Here is a 17,304-nt window from a genome sequence, read left to right as displayed (position 1 = left end):
CCGCCACCTGAAGGGCTGCCTGCTCACCAGCCGCACGCTGCTGTTGGCAGCTTTTAATAAACCTCGGAGTACCATCAGAACGACGCTAGAGCACCTACGCAGATGGAGCTGATGCCTGCAGATGTAATCATGCAGATGTGTGTGTCTACCTCTCCGACAGATAAGAGCTTCCCGCGGCCGGTGGTCACTCCTGAGGACCAGGTGGTGTTGAGGAACGAGGAGGCCGCCTTCCACTGCCAGTTCACCGCCGTGCCGGCCCCCACGTTGGAGTGGTACCATGAAAACGAGCTGCTGGTGAACAAGTCTCGGTACGTTGAAGGCTAGATCCTCCTCCTCTCTCTCATTGTTCATCTAACTCCCCCAGTTCCTCCTCTCCCTCTCAGATTCCCCTTCCCGCTCTGACTCCCTCAGGACCCCTGCCCGTTCTCCATTCCCTCTCCGTACCTATCGTTATGTAAGCTGCAGCTTCGGGTATTCCTTTCAACCCAATGAGGTGGAACCCTTGTGTCAAGCTCTCGGGCTCTCTGAATGAATTGCACATTAAAGAATGTTATTACTGGAACAGATGACTGTAAAGTTTCTCTCAGGTCCACTATACATTACTTGAACACAACCTCTCTCTCCAGCCTATCACAAAGGACTCTGCAGCTCTGCAGTGTTTACGCACTGAGCGGAAAAACCCCTCCGGCTACAATCAGCTTACCATCATGTGCCTCATAAACACATAAGCACTAGATAATAACCAATTTCTATACATTGTGCCAAGTATACCCTGTGGGTTCATAGCACCTCATTCTATGTAGTTAGAGTGTAGGCAGCCTGTTCCACATAGAGAGTAAGAGGCTGTGTTTCCATTGTGAAGTGATTATTGTGCCCAGTGAGCGAGTCCAATATCAATAGTTAGTCACTTGTGTAATGAGCCTGTCAGAGGCGGGGTTTAGTCAATCTGTAGTGATGACTCAGCACCAGGGGTCATGGGGTATGAATAATAAAGCATGAATATAAACATACACACACACACAGACCAAAAGAAAAACTGGCAGAGTTGTGGTGAAGGTAATCCAAGACAGCCTGCTCTGTTTGTTTATTGATCAGGGCTGATTATAAAGCCAGAGGTATGCAGATCTGCAGAGGATGTCATCTGCTTTGCACCTGCACTGTTAAAGGAGAATTTCGGTCATTTTTGACCCCTAAATCGTTGTCCTGATGCTCACCCAGTGTTGGGGCGAGCAAAAAACGCGACTAAATTTGATGCAGGACAACGCTAACCTATGGGGGCAATTTTTTCAACCACAACAAACACTCAAAAAACAATCAAATATCTATGGTACATGACTCGAATCCTGAACATGACTCCACACCACTGAACTCATATGTAGTGTACAGTATTAACAGTATAAACTTTGTGTTTTTGCATGTAGTCACTCACTTCAGATAGATATATTACCACTGCACCGCTCGACCGTTTATTTTTGTAAAGAAATCATCACAACAAGGTAAAAGTGTTTGTTTCTGTGGCGGGGAGAGCAGGCGCTCTGTGATCGGATAGTAATGTCTTTCTGTTTCAGAGTTCGGCTGTCTGAGGTGAGTGACTACATGCAAAAACACAAAGTTTATACTGTTTATACTCAGTATAACCGTACAGTTTATGAGTTCAGTGGTGTGTCATAAGGATTTGAGTCATGTACCATAGATATTTGTTTGTTTTTTGAGTGTTTGTTGTGGTTGAAAAAATTGCCCCCATCGGTTAGTGTTGTCCTGCATCAATTTTAGTCGCGTTTTTTGCTCCCCCCAACACAGGACAACGATTTAGGGCTCAAAAATGACCGGAATTCTCCTTTAAGACACCCCCCCACACACACACACACACACACACACACACACACACACACTGCCCACATAGATCATGTGTGAATATTCAATGAGGTTTTGTTTCTCATGTGCAAAAGCAACTAAATATAATATCATTAGGCTGAAGGCTATTTTTGCAGACAGTAAGATTCGGCCCCCGTGGGTAAAAACCAACAGTGCGACACCGTATCCATTGTCTCTGTGGGGGTTCCATGTCACTATAAGGACGATTGCCTTGAGAAAAAAAAACAACCTGCTTTGTTCATTTTGTTTCAGGGTTATTTTCGAGTCTTTCCTCAGTGAAGTAATCTTCCACATAGTAGTTTTTCTTCATACACAAACTCCCAAAGCTCATTTCACCCCCTCCTGCTATTGAACAGAGGAGAACAGACGACATGACACAGAAATATCACCTCTCCTCGGGGAAGCTGCTGCAGAGCCGTTAAGTCCTGGATGCATTCTGCTTTCAGAAACTCTTCTCAGGAAATATACAGCACCTCAAATGCATCCAGCAGTGCCCTTATTCCTCTCTGATTTACATATTCACTTTCCCCGTGCGTTCTGGGATGACTTTGCCTCACAGCGATGAAGAGCCGTTGATTTGTCCGCTCGCTGGAGCCGATTTCTGTGCTGTGTGGGATTTGCAGCTCCCTATCTTTCATCCCTGAATCTGGCCTAAGGTCAGGCTTTAATTACTTCTCATCCAGTCCATCTCTGGCACTGATACTCCCTTCAACCTGCCAGAGGCCAGTCATCAGGATGGGCCTCTTAAAGCACAAGACTTTTTTTAAAAATTAACTGGGACAGTGCTCTTTGTGTTCTGTGGACAAATTCTTAGCATTTACTCGTTACTTGGAGCAGCAGATGGCTTTGGTTTAGTGAATCAGGGCAATTCAGATACCGTCAGGTAACATGCCAAGCTTTGAAAAAAAAAAGTAGGCCTCTGTTTAAAAAATAGCCTAAGTTTTCTATCACTCAGACGTTGTCCTGTTTGGCAGAGCATCTCCTTCAGCTGCTCCGAGCAGGCCAAAACAAATGCTAAGAGTTATTTGCAGAAGGCATTTGAGTGGGATCTGGCGAGTGCACTTGTACTGGTACATCTCTGTGACGTTTGTTGGTTTTTGTACAAATAATATTTGTTGGTCAGTACTGTAAGTCTGAACATGTTGATTAATGAACTGATGTCTTTCCTCTCCACAGAGTGTTTCTGCTCTCCAACGGCTCACTGCTGATCACGCAGGTCAAACCCAGGAACACAGGGACCTACAAATGTGTCGGCCGTGGCCTCAGTGGGTCGCAGGTCGTTTCCGAGGCCACCCTCGTCATAGCCGGTACACACACACACACACACAAATTTGCAGTTGTTGACCTGGTGAGAGATAAACACCTGTGATGCTGTAATCTGAGAGTGAGAGCAGCATTTGGGTTTGATATTTATCCTTCCCTCCATCTGATTGTGCTCTCTCCCCTCCCTCCTTCTTCTGGCTCTTTCACTTAGTACCAGATCTCTCCAATGATAATCACATCCCCTTATTGATATCCGGCCTAGCTGTATCCACTACACACACTGCACTGGAGCATTTCCCTGCTTCCCCTCCATACTGTTTCCTCCACCAGTCCAGCTGTTTGCCAAGCTGGATGAGCTCAACAAGGCTCCTCCGATGTGTAAAGGCACCTGGCTAAGCAGGCAGCTACATTAGATAATAACATAACAAACATGGAGTGTAATTATGAGGTTGTTTAAATGTTTAATTTCATTAGAATTCCCCTCGTGACTTCTGTCCAGCATTAGTTGAAATTTGGCAGGAGGAAGTTATGAATTCCAGCTGTGCAGGTGGATTGTGTATGTAACGCTCGACGGTGAAAACAAAATACCAGCTCTATAACAAATATGACTTTGTGGTTGTGCATTAAGGTCAGATTCAGAGACATGAAAGACAAGCAATATAATATACAAGTCAAGGCACATCAAAGCTGTATGTTAAACAGAACAGCGCCCCCTCTTTTCCCTCTCCAACCCTGACTCCAAGAAGTACTCTGGAGCTGAAAGCGAGGACAAGCCGTAGTATCTTCTCATCTTACTAATCAGCCAGCATTTTGAAATGCAAGTGCATGCAAGTCAAATATTTTGCATAAGCTTAGGGCTGGAATTTCTATGTGTTTCAGTGTCCCAAACACTTTATTCCTCTCAAACAGCCCCCTTCTCCCCAAGGGTTTTGGATTAATGAGGTACAACTGTATCTGCAGTTTTAACCCAGTGAACCACGGCTCCATTTAAATACCTTAATTCACTTAATCTGATGGTAATCCCTGCAGGCATTATAGGGGATTGTGTCATGGTAGAATTCAGCATTTAGGGACAAGTTTAAACAGTCACTCTATCATTGCTCCACTTCATTCATTTCCGTGCCCCCCCCACAACCACCCGACCCCTCCATCTTCCAGCTCAACTTCTCTTTCATCTGCTAAGAAATGTGTGTTTTCCTCTGTTCTCATTAATTGATTTAGATCTTAGACTGGTAGAAGGTTGTAACTGCTCACCAGCTTTCAGGGCAGTGTTGGCCAATAAAGTATTAATGACTTCCATTCGGGACACACACACAGTATTAAACCACACAGTAGTGGGAGGTCTTTGGACCACAGATCACATTCCACTTTCTGTAGAGGGGCTGCCAGTTTTGATATGACCTGCCTCACACAGGCCTGACTTAATTCCTGTAGGAAGAACAACCTATATACTGAGTTTGCCTTCTGTGCGCTTTGTTCTCTAATTGCCGTGCTCTGTGCTACGATTCAGAAGTCTTTTCCTAACAAGACAGGAAATCTGTTAACAGAACTGTGAGTTGGAATTAGGAGTGCTCAGGGCCGCTCGTGAAATTCAAAATCAGTAATGCCTCTCTGGCTTTGAAGACAGCTTGATAATTATCTGAGGTCTTACACACGTGAAAATCAATTTTGCCGTTCAAATTGTTGCTTCACACTGAAAATCCTCTTCCTGTGTGTGCCCTCCATTACAGAGATAGATGAAATGGTGTCCAAGATGTCAAAGGTTTTCACGGCCGACACCCTGCAGAGAGTTCCCTGCCGCCCCCCACGTGGTCGACCCGAGCCCGAGGTTTGGTGGGAGAGGGAAGGTCAGCGGGTCGCCACCGAGGGCCGAGTGTTCCAGGACGGTCTGGACCTGGTCTTCAGTCCCACAGAGGGGAGTGATTCTGGCACGTACACCTGCGTGGCCCAGAACAAGGCCGGTCGCAAGACACAGGAGGTCACCTTCACCGTAGCCAGTGAGTTATACACAGTCCATTTAAAGGGACCCCCCACTAATTTTACACATCAGGGCCGGTTTACAGGGTAACTGCTGTGAAAACTGCTCTGTAATTGTCAAATTCAATTATTTTTTAAAAAGCTGATGGTTAAATGTTCCCATCAAAATAGAATTGAAATGTGTTAAATGTCCTATGCTTGTAGGGAATATGATCACTTATCAATTATTTTATTAACACAATACAGGAACATAGCATTAGATAGTAAAATGTTGTTGTTTAGTGTCAGAAAAAGTAGAAATCAGACTGTTTTTTAATAAACTACATTAGTAGCAGAAGTTGGGCTAGTCTACTGTATAAGCCACTGAGTCACTCCTTAATAAAACAGTAAGTCTTGTTGATTTGTTAGGATCATAGTAGGACCACTGGGAATATCTATCACATACACACTACACAGGGTTTATTTATGGTGTCTTTGTCCGGTCGGCCAAACTCATTAACACTTTGTATTTCCCTTCAAGGGTGTGCCTCACAGCTGAAGAACAGCTGTGTTGATACTAAATGTGTTCATGTAAAATGCTATTACTGGTATAATGTATTGTGTGTGTGTGTGTGTGTGTGTGTGTGTGTGTGTGTGTGTGTGTGTGTGTGTGTGTGTGTGTGTGTTCCAGCTGCCCCTGTCTGGGTGACCAGGCCTATGGACAGCTACTTGGAGGAAGGTAAACCAGGTTACCTTCACTGTCACGCTCAGGCCAACCCTCAACCTGAGGTCACATGGCTCCGCAACAACCTCATGGTCACACCTGAGGTAAGTTAGCACACACACACACACACAGCTGGTGTCTCTTTTTTCATGAACATTCATTTCACAGCTTTATTTTGTGAGACTTTTTTCTTTTCTTTCCCACACAGGACTCTCGCTTTAAGTTGTTCCCTAACGGCACCCTCAGGATCAATAATGTGGAGGTTTACGACGGTCAGATGTACGGCTGCGAAACCAAGACAGTCGCCGGCCGACTATCCGGACACGCAAGAGTTCTTGTGCTCGGTAAGCTGTGGGAAATCGGTTGATCAATATCTACAGTAGATTATACATTTCAAGTTATTCCCCAGACTGGCTGAATGGAAACGAGCAATGAGAGAAATCTTATTCAGGATGTAGTGAGTAACACACAGCGCCGAGAGAAAATCTAAAACAAATGTGGTCATGCCTGTGGCTGTGTGTGTGTTTCCTAAAATAGGAAGAGTGTGTCTCCGGGCGTCCTGCAGGACACCCACAGAGGTGTAATATATGACTCATACGCAGCAGCTTTATTCTAGCCTCCATTTTAACACATAACCTCCATGATAAATTCCTATCTGCTGCTACAGTTGCTGTGATAGATGGCCTGGCATGTCAGTGTTTTGTCTGGCCAATCCCTGTTTATATGATCTCAGCCTCAGATAGACCTCACTAGTTCTACTCATCAGATCTGTGCGCCTGTAGCCACATCTCCCTGAATGTGTCTGAACACGATTTGCATCAGCTTAGTGTCATTTTATCTGCAGTGTGAGTTGCACAAAAGAGGCTTTTACATGCACCCCCCCCCCCCCACCCTAACTCCTTTTGTATTTACCACCTATGTAATACGTCTGTGTTGTTTTGACTTGTGTTACAGAGAAGCTTAAGTTCACCCCGACCCCCCAGCCGTCTCAGTGCCTGGAGCTGGATAATGAGATCACCATCCAGTGCTCCGCTAAAGGCCGAGAGATGCCCACCATCCGCTGGACCAAAGCAGGTGAGCACATCGTTGACATCGCACACCATTTTAACTGAGATAAGGATCGACCTCTTCTCAAGGAATTATCTCATCCAAAAAGCAGCATTGTCCTTAATTCCCTTATGATTAATGCTGCTTCCACAGGAATATGTAGAGACCTGTACAATATCTTAAAGGGATAGTTCACCCAAAATTGAAATTTCACTCATTATCTACTCACCCTCATGTGGACTAAGGGCTGGGAGAAGTTTCAGAGTCCTCCGTGGCTTCTCTGAGTTACAGGGGGTCTCGGCGTAGCACTGCATGTCCATATAACGGTTGCAAATGGATACCAACTGTCTTCGTAACAAAAAGACACACCAAAAAACATCCAAATACCTCCATGCTGCTCGTATGTAATGTCCGTCTTGTATTGAAGCCCCGAAATGCGAAATTGTCTCGAAAAAAATTAAATAAGTCTATATTTCAAGCTTGTTTGTAGCGGAAGCTCTCTTCCGTCAAATTTGGACGAACTCTTCCCGGTTCGTCAAATTTGACGAACCGGGAAGAGGAGCTTCCGCTACAAACAAGCTTGAAATATAGACTTATTTCATTTTTTCAGGACAATTTCACATTTCGGGGCTTCAATACAAGACGTACATTACATACGAGCAGCATGGAGGTATTTGGATGTTTTAGGTGTGTCTTTTTGTTACGAAGACAGTTGGTATCCATTTGCAACCGTTATATGGACATGCACTGCTACGCCTAGACCCCCTGTAACTCAGAGAAGCCACGGAGGACTCTGAAACTTCTCCCAGCCCTTAGTCCACATGAGGGTGAGTAGATAATGAGTGAAATTTCAATTTTGGGTGAACTATCCCTTTAACTGTGCAGGATGTGAGGAACATTCATCATTATGGATCATTTCTCCCTCCATCTGAGTTAGCCATGATACAGCTGATTTAACCACTGGACTTGAACATGCAGTGTCTGACATCATGTCCCCGCTGACCCCGTGTCTCTCTCTGTCTCTCTCTGTCTCCCCCTGCAGACGGAGGAGAGCTGCCGCCTCACGTGGAGCAGAAGAACGGCCAGCTGCACTTCACCAAAGTCACACGGAGCGACGCCGGCAACTACACCTGCATCGCTTCCAACAGCCTCCAGGGGGAGATCAGAGCCCTGGTGACCCTGACTGTGGCCGGTAAGGAGCTCGTCCCGGAAACGGGGACCTTTTGAAAGAAAGGGTCGCGCCACCGCATTAGTCATCATCGGTGCCACATCAGAAGCGCTTGTGGTCTCGGTACATCTGTGGGTGGTTTTTTATGAGGAGACGGTCATAGATCATGATCATCAAGTGGCAAATGCAGCAGCATTTATTGTGAGCCTGGTGGTCGTTTATAGCCCAGTAATGAATTGCTTCTGGGCTATAGAGTGTAACAGAGGATGTTAACCACAGTCGCCACAGACTGTAAAGGAGATGTTATAGCCTTGTTGTGTTGTATTAATGAGCTTGTTTGTGTGTCCATATGTTTATTCTTGTGCACAAATAGTATACATCCGCTTCAAGCTGGAGCCAGAGAACACAACCGTGTACCAGGGTCACCAAGCCATCCTGCACTGTCAGGCCACCGGAGACCCCGAGCCTCACATCCACTGGATGGTTAAAGACAAGACACTGGACATCAGCAAGAACAAGCGGTAAGTAAGACACTTGTGTGCAGCTCTGCCATCATGTAAAAGGATTACAGCTGCAGTTACAATGCTGTGCATTCATTGTAGATTTATCTTGTACTGTACTAATATAGTGTTACACACCAGGGCACAATGGGCTTTATGCAACAACGTCTCGTTCAAACGGATTTACTCTTAAGTGGCAAATAATAGGGATTTAAGAGAACCTGTCAAGTGTGAACATAATAAGTCCAGACCTGTTAAACAAGTCACAAACAGAGATCCGTGTCCCTCCACATGGAGATGAATACACATATTTACAAGTTTGTCTGTATAGTTTTAATGCCAGAGTGTGAAATATAGTCGAGTTTTAATGTGTTTCCAAAACCCATTAATTATATTTAGATTACCATATGAATATTGTAGCTTGGCATTTTAATGCATTCATAGTTCTTTTTTTGTATGTTTTGAGATATGTTGTCATAGCAGCCTGTACATTTCAGCTGTCAGATAAGTGCTCTCACTCCAGCTGCTGCCTCTGTGTCTTCAGTCTGGTTTCTGTCTGAGTGAACATCCACCATTATACCATCTGACAGGGTGACATCAGCCATATTACCAGTGTAATAATATGGTCCATCTCTGAGACTGGCACATATCCAACCGCCTCCTCTCTAAATTTACTTTACTATCAAACTTCTTGTCCCTTTTTATTTCTGCCACAGTGCAGTGCTGCTCTGTTTACAGCTGTATTTACTATATTCTTCAATCTGTTAAGAGTCTATTAATGTCACTACTGGTGCAGCTGAATTTGTTTCTCTCTTTACCCTTACATTTGTGTGAGTGAAACCTTCCTGTAAACATAGTGCAACATGCAGCCTTATATTACAGTTTTAGGGTTGTTGATTATGCAAATTGTCAAATCTCACAAACATCCAGCTGCTTATGAGTAGCTGGCATTCATCAGGCTGAACCAAGCGATGTATGGGAAGTTTGTGCAGCTAAAGATGTGACTTTGAAAATATTTCTGGCCTCCTTACACTCTTTCCCCTCTGGTTGGCTGTGAGTCGTGGACATTCAGACCTCCACCTTCATCTGTACTGACCTCTCTCCTCCAGGTTCCAGAAGATGCCCAACGGCTCCTTGGTGATTTCAGATGTCACCACGGACGACACGGGCAGATATACCTGCGTGGCCGGAAACAGCTGCAGCATCAAAGACCGTGTGGCTCAGTTGTATGTAGTGGGTGAGTTTATTACACACGTACACCCACGCACACATAACGGTACACACAAACATATTTACACAGGCTGCCTTTATCAGGAACAAAGGTGCACACAAGCAGAGGAATAAGCCACGATCACAAGTGCAGGATGAAGGTATTAATTAAACCTTCACCCGCCGCTTGTCATCCATCTCGACAGGCTAATAACCCAGGCCGCATCTCTGACGCCACAGCTGTCACTGAGGTGATGGGATTGGGCAGACGTTTGATCTAATAATGGTTCATACTCTGTGGCTCCTTATGTGCTGACTGAAGCTGAAAATTGCAGTCACACACTTGCGCTGGTGTCCCATATCAACAAATTTTCTCCCAAAGTAGCAGGACAGGATTCCAGATTAGTTCAAAGAAGGAGACAATTGAATTTAGTTGTTTGTCGACGCTCGTCAGGGTCAGCGTGACAGAACAGCTCTGTGCAAACAAGGCAGCTCTGGAAAAATGCATTTTAAACGATAAGACCTTGTCATTTCCTTTTTATAGGGCTGAGATTAAAAGGATATGACAAGGTTATTAATCTTGTCAAATCATTACTCGTGGTGGCTATGTAAACCATGTCTATTCAAACTAACTATGCAAAATCACTTCCATCCACCTTTGCATTGGCACTGCTCTTGTTTTCAAAAGCTTGTCCTTGGGGAAAAAAAAAAAAAGCTTAAATACTCACTCTGCGAGATAGAACACAATGCATGTTGAAAGATGAAAGAGAATGTGTGGTGTTGATTAAACACTGCGGTGTGTTAAAGGTGCCTCTTCAGAGCATGTTAGTGAAACATAACTTCTGCCTGTGTCTAACAGACAAACCAGTACATTCCATGGACGAAGATGAGGACAGGGCTCCTTACAAGATGATCCAAACCATCGGCCTGTCAGTGGGAGCCGCTGTGGCTTACATCATTGTGGTGCTCGGTCTCATGTTCTACTGCAAGAAGAGACGCAATGCCAAAAGACTGCAGAAAGGCCAGGACGGAGAGGAGCCAGAGATGGAGTGTCTCAACGGTAGGATTTTCAGATGGAGAAGAAACTCAATGAATGTTAAGGTAGACGGTTACAAAATCAGCCAGAAGGTGAAGTATTCTCTCAGCTTCATGGTGTTGTTGAAAGGTTTCAGATATTTGCTGCCATCTAGTGTTCATCCTAGGTGTTGCATTTCATGAGACATTAGCTCTGTCTCCTCCACACTTGATACTGTTAGCATAAATTCATCCCAAAGATTTAAAGTAGACTTACACAACAGGATTCTTGAGAGTTTTGAGTGCATTATGTAGAAGCTGCATGTGGATTTGGAGCATTAAAGTATTTGTGGATGAAGGTGAGACAGTTCTTGGATATCCTAAGAGTACGACAAAGTCATTTTTCAACTTTTAATTTTGGAAAAAACATGTGGTTTGTCTTTATGAAGATTAACTGGTAATGAGGTTCCAAAGTTTGATTTACTTTGACAGTGTAACTTCTAACTGCCAAAGCCATATATTTTAAAGAAGCATTAGCACGGCATTCAGCAGAGCACACTCCTCCACCAAGCCAAGTCTGGATTATTGTGGGGATCCGATTGTACAACCTCATAGATCTCTAAACCATAAATATATCTGATTTTCTTACATCAAGATTCAAACATCATATTCTGGAAAAATTGACAAAAATGTTGAAAAATGCTCTCTCTCTCAAGAAATATGGAATAGCACCCAAAATCTAGGTTCCTCCATGGCCCACCCCTCCACCAAATTTGTTCAAAGGACTTTTTGCATAGTCTTTCTGACCAACAAGCAAAAAACACAAATGAAAATCAGTGGAAAGACAAACACCTTGGCAGAGAGCAGTAGTGAGATATCTGCATTCAACGTTCTTTATTACTCAGTGTAATTTTGAAGTTGTGTCATTGAGATTTGCAATGTTGACCTCTAACTCCGTGTGTGTGTGTGTTGTGTTGATCAGGAGGGGCTGTCCAGCAGAACGGCCACACCACCACTGAGATCCAGGAGGAGGTTGCTCTCACCAACATGGGGACCATCGCAACAACTGAGAAACGCCACAGTCACATCAACAACGATAAACTGCACTTTCCCCGAGCAAACCTACAAACCATCACTACTTTAGGTATAGACTGGCTCAAACTATTCTGTCTTGCTTATATTAACCAAAAATAAACCTGAGCATCATTCTAATGATTTCAGGTTATTTACCATGAGCATCTGCCCTGACCTTTGCTTTGCGGCTGAATGTTTCCTCAGGTAAAGGGGAGTTTGGTGAGGTTTTGCTATCCAAAGCGAAGGGGATCGAGGAGAGCGAGGAGGAGACGGTGGTGCTGGTGAAGAGCCTCCAGACCAGAGATGAACAGCTTCAGCTCGACTTCCGCCGCGAAGCCGAAATGTTCGCCAAGCTCAGCCACCCCAACGTCGTCCGCCTGCTGGGCCTCTGCAAGGAGGCAGAACCCCACTACACCATCTTAGAGTACTATGACCTGGTAATTACACTCAAGCTAAATTACACACGTATTACAATGCCTGCATATATGTTGTTTTTTTTGCCTAATAATAATGTTCTCTTGTTTTTCTTTGATCATATCAGGGAGACCTAAAGCAGTTCCTGAGAATTTCCAAAAGCAAAGATGACAAGGTCAAATCTCAGCCTATCAGCACCAAGACCAAAGTAAGTGTTGAATGTTGCCCCGTGGTTAACAGTTCACAGTGTCCTGCTCACCACCTGCCATGCAAAGATACAACATATAGATGTATGCATATAAATGTAATGAAAGTTGAAGCGTAAAAACATAATTTTCTACAAGGTGTGGAAATCCCAGTCCATGCCCACTGTAGCATAAAGATGGGAAGGGCATTGTTGATTCAACAATGAATCCATCCAGCAGCACTTTAGAAGATCACTAACTAAATAAACTAGGATAAGATATTCCTTTATTAGTCCCACGATGGGGACGTTTTCCGCATTGCCACAGCAGCAAACATTTTTAAAAAGTGTAAAGAACACTGAATAATAAATACAAGCAATAAAAAACAATGTTTGTAAAAAATGTAGTAAAATTGCTGCGTTACTAAGACATTACATCATCTTTGTTGAAAGAAAAAGGAGAAGTAGTGGTTTTAGTGCAGTTAAGACTTGTGTTTTACTGTCATTGTAAGGTTGCCAAGTAACCAGAGAGGATTTTTTTTTTATTCCAACTAAGACATCAAATGTCTGTTGCCATTTTGAACATATTATGAAGTGTGTAAAGTCACATACCGTAACAGTTCCTTTGTTCTTTGTTTTTCTGTTTCTCCTTTAGGTTTCCATCTGTGCCCAGGTGGCTCATGGGATGGAGCATCTGTCCAATCATCGTTTTGTTCACAAAGACCTAGCTGCTCGAAACTGTCTGATCAATAGTCAGAGGCGCGTCAAAGTGTCAGCGCTCAGCCTCAGCAAGGACGTCTACAACAGGTCTGTCAGAAAATGATGATAATCACACACTGGAAAAACATCAGTTACAAAAAATCAATGAATACATTCTGGGATAGCTCAGTGCTTTTCATCTGCCTAACAAGCTCCCTGTCTTCTCTCCTGTGTGCTTGTGCGTAGCGAGTACTACCACTACAGACAGGCATGGATCCCGCTGCGCTGGCTCCCAGCAGAGTCTGTGTTTGAGGACGACTTCTCCACCAAGTCGGATGTGTGGGCCTTTGGAGTGCTGATGTGGGAAGTGTTCAGTCATGGGGAAATGCCACATCTCAAACTCAGTGATGACGAAGTGCTGGAAGGTCAGTATGATGCTGTCCCAGCTTATTTTTAGTCCAGGTCCTGGTTCCTCAAAAATCTTTTTCCTCAGAAACCGCGTGGTTATTGATGATTAAACATCAATAGTTTGACTTGTTGGGTAACTGTAAAATAGACATGGGGGTATTTTCTGGGAGACAAACATCTACGGTATGTGTCCTTGTTTCTAAATGTGGTTTAACCTCAATCTGGGTGCATATTCTCCCCTCCTGTAGGTCTGCAGGCAGGGAAGCTGAAACTTCCCATTCCAGATGGATGTCCCTCCAAAATCTACAAGCTGATGGTGCGCTGCTGGGCGCTAAGTCTCAAGGAGCGCCCCTCCTTCACAGATATCGTCCACGCCCTGGGAGAGCTGCCCTCCGACAGCAAAGTCTGAGGCGGCCATGAACGCACATGACGGGGAATTTTTTACCAACGTCTTTTCCCCAAAAGAAAGACAGGAATGCTGGATGCTAGTCTCACACATTTCAGGGAAGAAAGTTGAGGAGAAAACACTTTTTTTATATGCATTTCAAAACGTGGGTGTGTGGATAAGACTTCTTTGCTATATCAGTGGAAACGCACTCGCGCGTGTGTGAATGGCTTCTCGTGAGCAGTGCCAGGAGTTTACGTTTGCCTTAACCACAGCATGGATGACCCACCCCTCCTGTCCCTGCCTGTGGTTCCACTGAGACCCTGCCTGCCTGTCTGCAGCCGCTCTGTCCCAGAGACACTGTTTCATGGAGCCTCACGACCTCAGTGCCTCTTCCCCTCACACACTCACCAAAACCTCCAACTCCAAATGTACTGGCTCTGATCAAAAGAAAATGATTGGATGGAACTTTAAGAAAACCCCTTTAAATTTTGATTCAACGCTCTGACAAGTCCTCAGTGTTTTCTCATTAATTGGAAAAAAAAATCTTGAAGGGAAAGTGGATATAATGTGACTTTACAGTGGAGCACAGTCGGTGCTTCTTAAATATGTTATCATATTCCACTCGGAGTGTGTTGAGTGAGATGGTTTCAGCTGGTCTGCTTGAACTTAAAACCCAGTCAGCTGCATCCTGAGTCCACCACCCAAACCCCCGGAGGAGACACCCAGCTATTCAATCCTTCATCCTTCAATGTGTGTGTGAGTGTGTGTGCACGCACCACTGAACTGCTCCCATGCTACAGTGTACATTCAGATTGGAAGAGGAACTGGGTTTGTATGAAGGTTAATTGTTGTGAGGAAACTTGTGGAAAAAGTCATCCATGTTATGGACACTTCAGGAACACCAACAACAACAACAAAAAAAGATCAAGTTCATAGCCAAGGAATATATTGAATGGATGAGATTGTGCTAGTGTGGGCTTTTACGTTTTTTTTTATGAGTGTGTTCTGTACCTGTATTAACTTTAAGGTGCTTATTGGTCACTACCTTTGGGTAAGAATACCCATTGTACCATGTTACTATCATCTTGGTGTCTCTGTTGCAGGGATGCAGCCTATCACTGTGTTTTATCTGCAACGTATTTTCTTCAGAGGTCCAATCACAATTTCCCTCTGGTCCAGTTGTTTTGTGCAATGCTGCAAAGTGGACCATCACAACAGGCAATGTGTACATAATGTAGAAGCCATGCACTAACTTCACTTAAAAGAATATCCCTCTTTATCTCTATCATGTTGCGTAGAAGGACATGCAGGCGCCTGTTTATTTATGATGAAGGTCCTGTCTTTTTTTTTTAACTGTTTGTTTATAATAGGAAGGTACTTCTCTGATGCTATGTATTCATTCTCATGGTCCATCTCGGTGTGCGTTCAGTCTGGTAACAGCTGAGATGCTAACACAAAGTACAAAGGAGGTCAAAAAGAGTGACTGCTGGTCACCAGTACTCATTTAAGTGCCTGGTAAATGAAGGATTATCTTAACTGTTTCCCTCTTTTTTACATTATCTAATCAAATGCAATGGCCTTTGTTTATGAACTTGTTTTTATATGTTATTTTTAGTGTAATATTTTGTTTTTATGAATGCTAGGCACTCACACCTAGACCTCTTTTTTTAATCTGCTTCAGCAAATGTTCACAGTAATCACAGATATATACAAAAGTATACATGCTGCTGTCAATAAAGGTTCACAGTGTTTTTACCCATTGTGCTGTCATTTCTACTGCAATTGGCAACACAGCTCCAAGAACAAATCTGTAAATGTTGCCAGTTTTTTTTTTTTTTTTTAGGTTTTTATGTTTGCTGTGAAACAATTTCCAAATAATTAAAGCTTTACAATAACCTATACTGAACCAGTTTGTTTTAGCCCAACTTTGTGTGGTAACAAAGCTGCAAAGAGGGATCCATTTTAAAAACAATACCTTGTTAATGTACACAAGCAAACTCTAAATGAGCTGTTGGGACTGGAGCACATGGCACTCCTGTTGTGTATTCAGAACTAGAATGCAATGAAAAGCTTGTCTTCATTTCTTTTGTAGATGTTGCTACTTGTAAACCATCACAGCTTCTGCATTATCCCGCAATACTGTGGTCAGTGAAGAACATAAAGGTGACAAAATGTTCACCCACCTCTGCAGGAAGTTTTTCATAATGTGTGTAAACAACAGTGAGTGTGAGTACACAATAAATCTTAGAACCTGTCTTTGAATGCGGTCACAAGTAATAAAGACTATTATAGTTAATGGGCTGTTATTTGTAAAAAAAAAAATAAAAAAAAAGCACCCACAGCCATTGCTCTCCTTATCTGCTGGTAAATTCAAAGAGTTCTCAGATTGACCACTAGAGGGCGGGGTCTTTCTTCTGTAGGTCTTTTCAAAACTGACCCCAAGACCTTGCCAATTTTTTTCCTCACATAATTATGTTTAGAGTTTAATAGGATAACATAGCCTTTTATAGCTGCAAAAGAAACTTCCATCATGAATCCATGCTGCCTTTTGTCAGTGACGGTGTCCTCCTTTCATCTGAAACCTGTGTCATTATTTAAAAATGTCAGCTTTTATCTAGCATCCACAGGCCACTGAAGATGGTCATTGTTGGTTCTGAGGCATCACAGGTCCCCTCCTCCATGTATTGATGAGAGTTTCCTCTGTAATGTGGCCTGTGTTGTGCTGCAGCTTTTAGTGCGCTCAGAGCAACAGAGAAACATGTTATATGCATGACATATGACAAAATATGTATACTTGTGTGTTGTCATGTACCTACTTTTGTGAAAAACTTGAGATTAGTTATAAAGAAATGTCAACAGAGTGCTGGTAATGCCTTGACAACCTCCTCCAGGTGCATATACACTTGAGTGAGCTCCTGTAAAAGCCCCCGCATTTCAATAAATATATCGCCCCACATCTTTCCAGAAAATCTTGAACGAGAAACCACTTTCAAATACCATAATACATGGCATTTGTCTTGACCTGCCTGGAGTACTAGAGGGGTGGGGTTTAGTGCATCATTAAACACTTATCAGATCAGCTGCTAGACACACACACAGCTCAATTCACAAGTCAGTTTCACAAGGGATTTTGTTCAGGAAAACAAATAGTGTAAATATGATTAATAGCTGAATTCTATAGGCTATGGCTGCTTTATTGTGTTGTAACTCTGTACTCACTTCTAGTCACACTCACACTAGTGGGATGCTTGGATAGATCAGAGCCATCTTAAATGTTATTAGGAACACCTGTGTGTTTTTTCTACTGTCTTGCAACAAAAAAAGTGAAGGGTGGCTGCAGCAGCATGTTGCATATAACTCGCATATAAGTTAATTTTAAAG

General features: G+C 43.5%; 1 protein-coding gene across 1 annotated transcript in view; it reads left to right on the top strand.

Annotated features, from left to right (window-relative positions):
• Positions 1 to 15,678, top strand: part of ptk7b (protein tyrosine kinase 7b) — an 80,099-nt gene extending 64,421 nt beyond the window's left edge. Inside the window, exons 6-21 of the mRNA XM_085800641.1 lie at positions 161 to 308; positions 3,052 to 3,182; positions 4,869 to 5,135; positions 5,786 to 5,922; positions 6,027 to 6,162; positions 6,773 to 6,892; positions 7,908 to 8,057; positions 8,407 to 8,554; positions 9,643 to 9,770; positions 10,602 to 10,802; positions 11,739 to 11,900; positions 12,035 to 12,267; positions 12,372 to 12,452; positions 13,084 to 13,235; positions 13,374 to 13,552; positions 13,784 to 15,678. Of these exons, the coding sequence (XP_085656767.1) occupies positions 161 to 308; positions 3,052 to 3,182; positions 4,869 to 5,135; positions 5,786 to 5,922; positions 6,027 to 6,162; positions 6,773 to 6,892; positions 7,908 to 8,057; positions 8,407 to 8,554; positions 9,643 to 9,770; positions 10,602 to 10,802; positions 11,739 to 11,900; positions 12,035 to 12,267; positions 12,372 to 12,452; positions 13,084 to 13,235; positions 13,374 to 13,552; positions 13,784 to 13,944 (2,534 nt within the window). The 3' untranslated portion in view covers positions 13,945 to 15,678. The remainder of the gene's footprint in view (positions 1 to 160; positions 309 to 3,051; positions 3,183 to 4,868; positions 5,136 to 5,785; positions 5,923 to 6,026; positions 6,163 to 6,772; positions 6,893 to 7,907; positions 8,058 to 8,406; positions 8,555 to 9,642; positions 9,771 to 10,601; positions 10,803 to 11,738; positions 11,901 to 12,034; positions 12,268 to 12,371; positions 12,453 to 13,083; positions 13,236 to 13,373; positions 13,553 to 13,783) is intronic.
• Positions 15,679 to 17,304: the final 1,626 nt, after the last annotated feature.

The sequence above is a fragment of the Trachurus japonicus genome, chromosome 15 (genome assembly GCF_045865225.1).
Source record: "Trachurus japonicus isolate A0001 chromosome 15, Traja_1.0".
NCBI classification, from domain to species: Eukaryota; Metazoa; Chordata; class Actinopteri; order Carangiformes; family Carangidae; genus Trachurus; species Trachurus japonicus.
The sequence above is the reverse complement of the archived record's forward strand: the minus strand, read 5'-3'. Positions and strand labels throughout refer to the sequence as shown.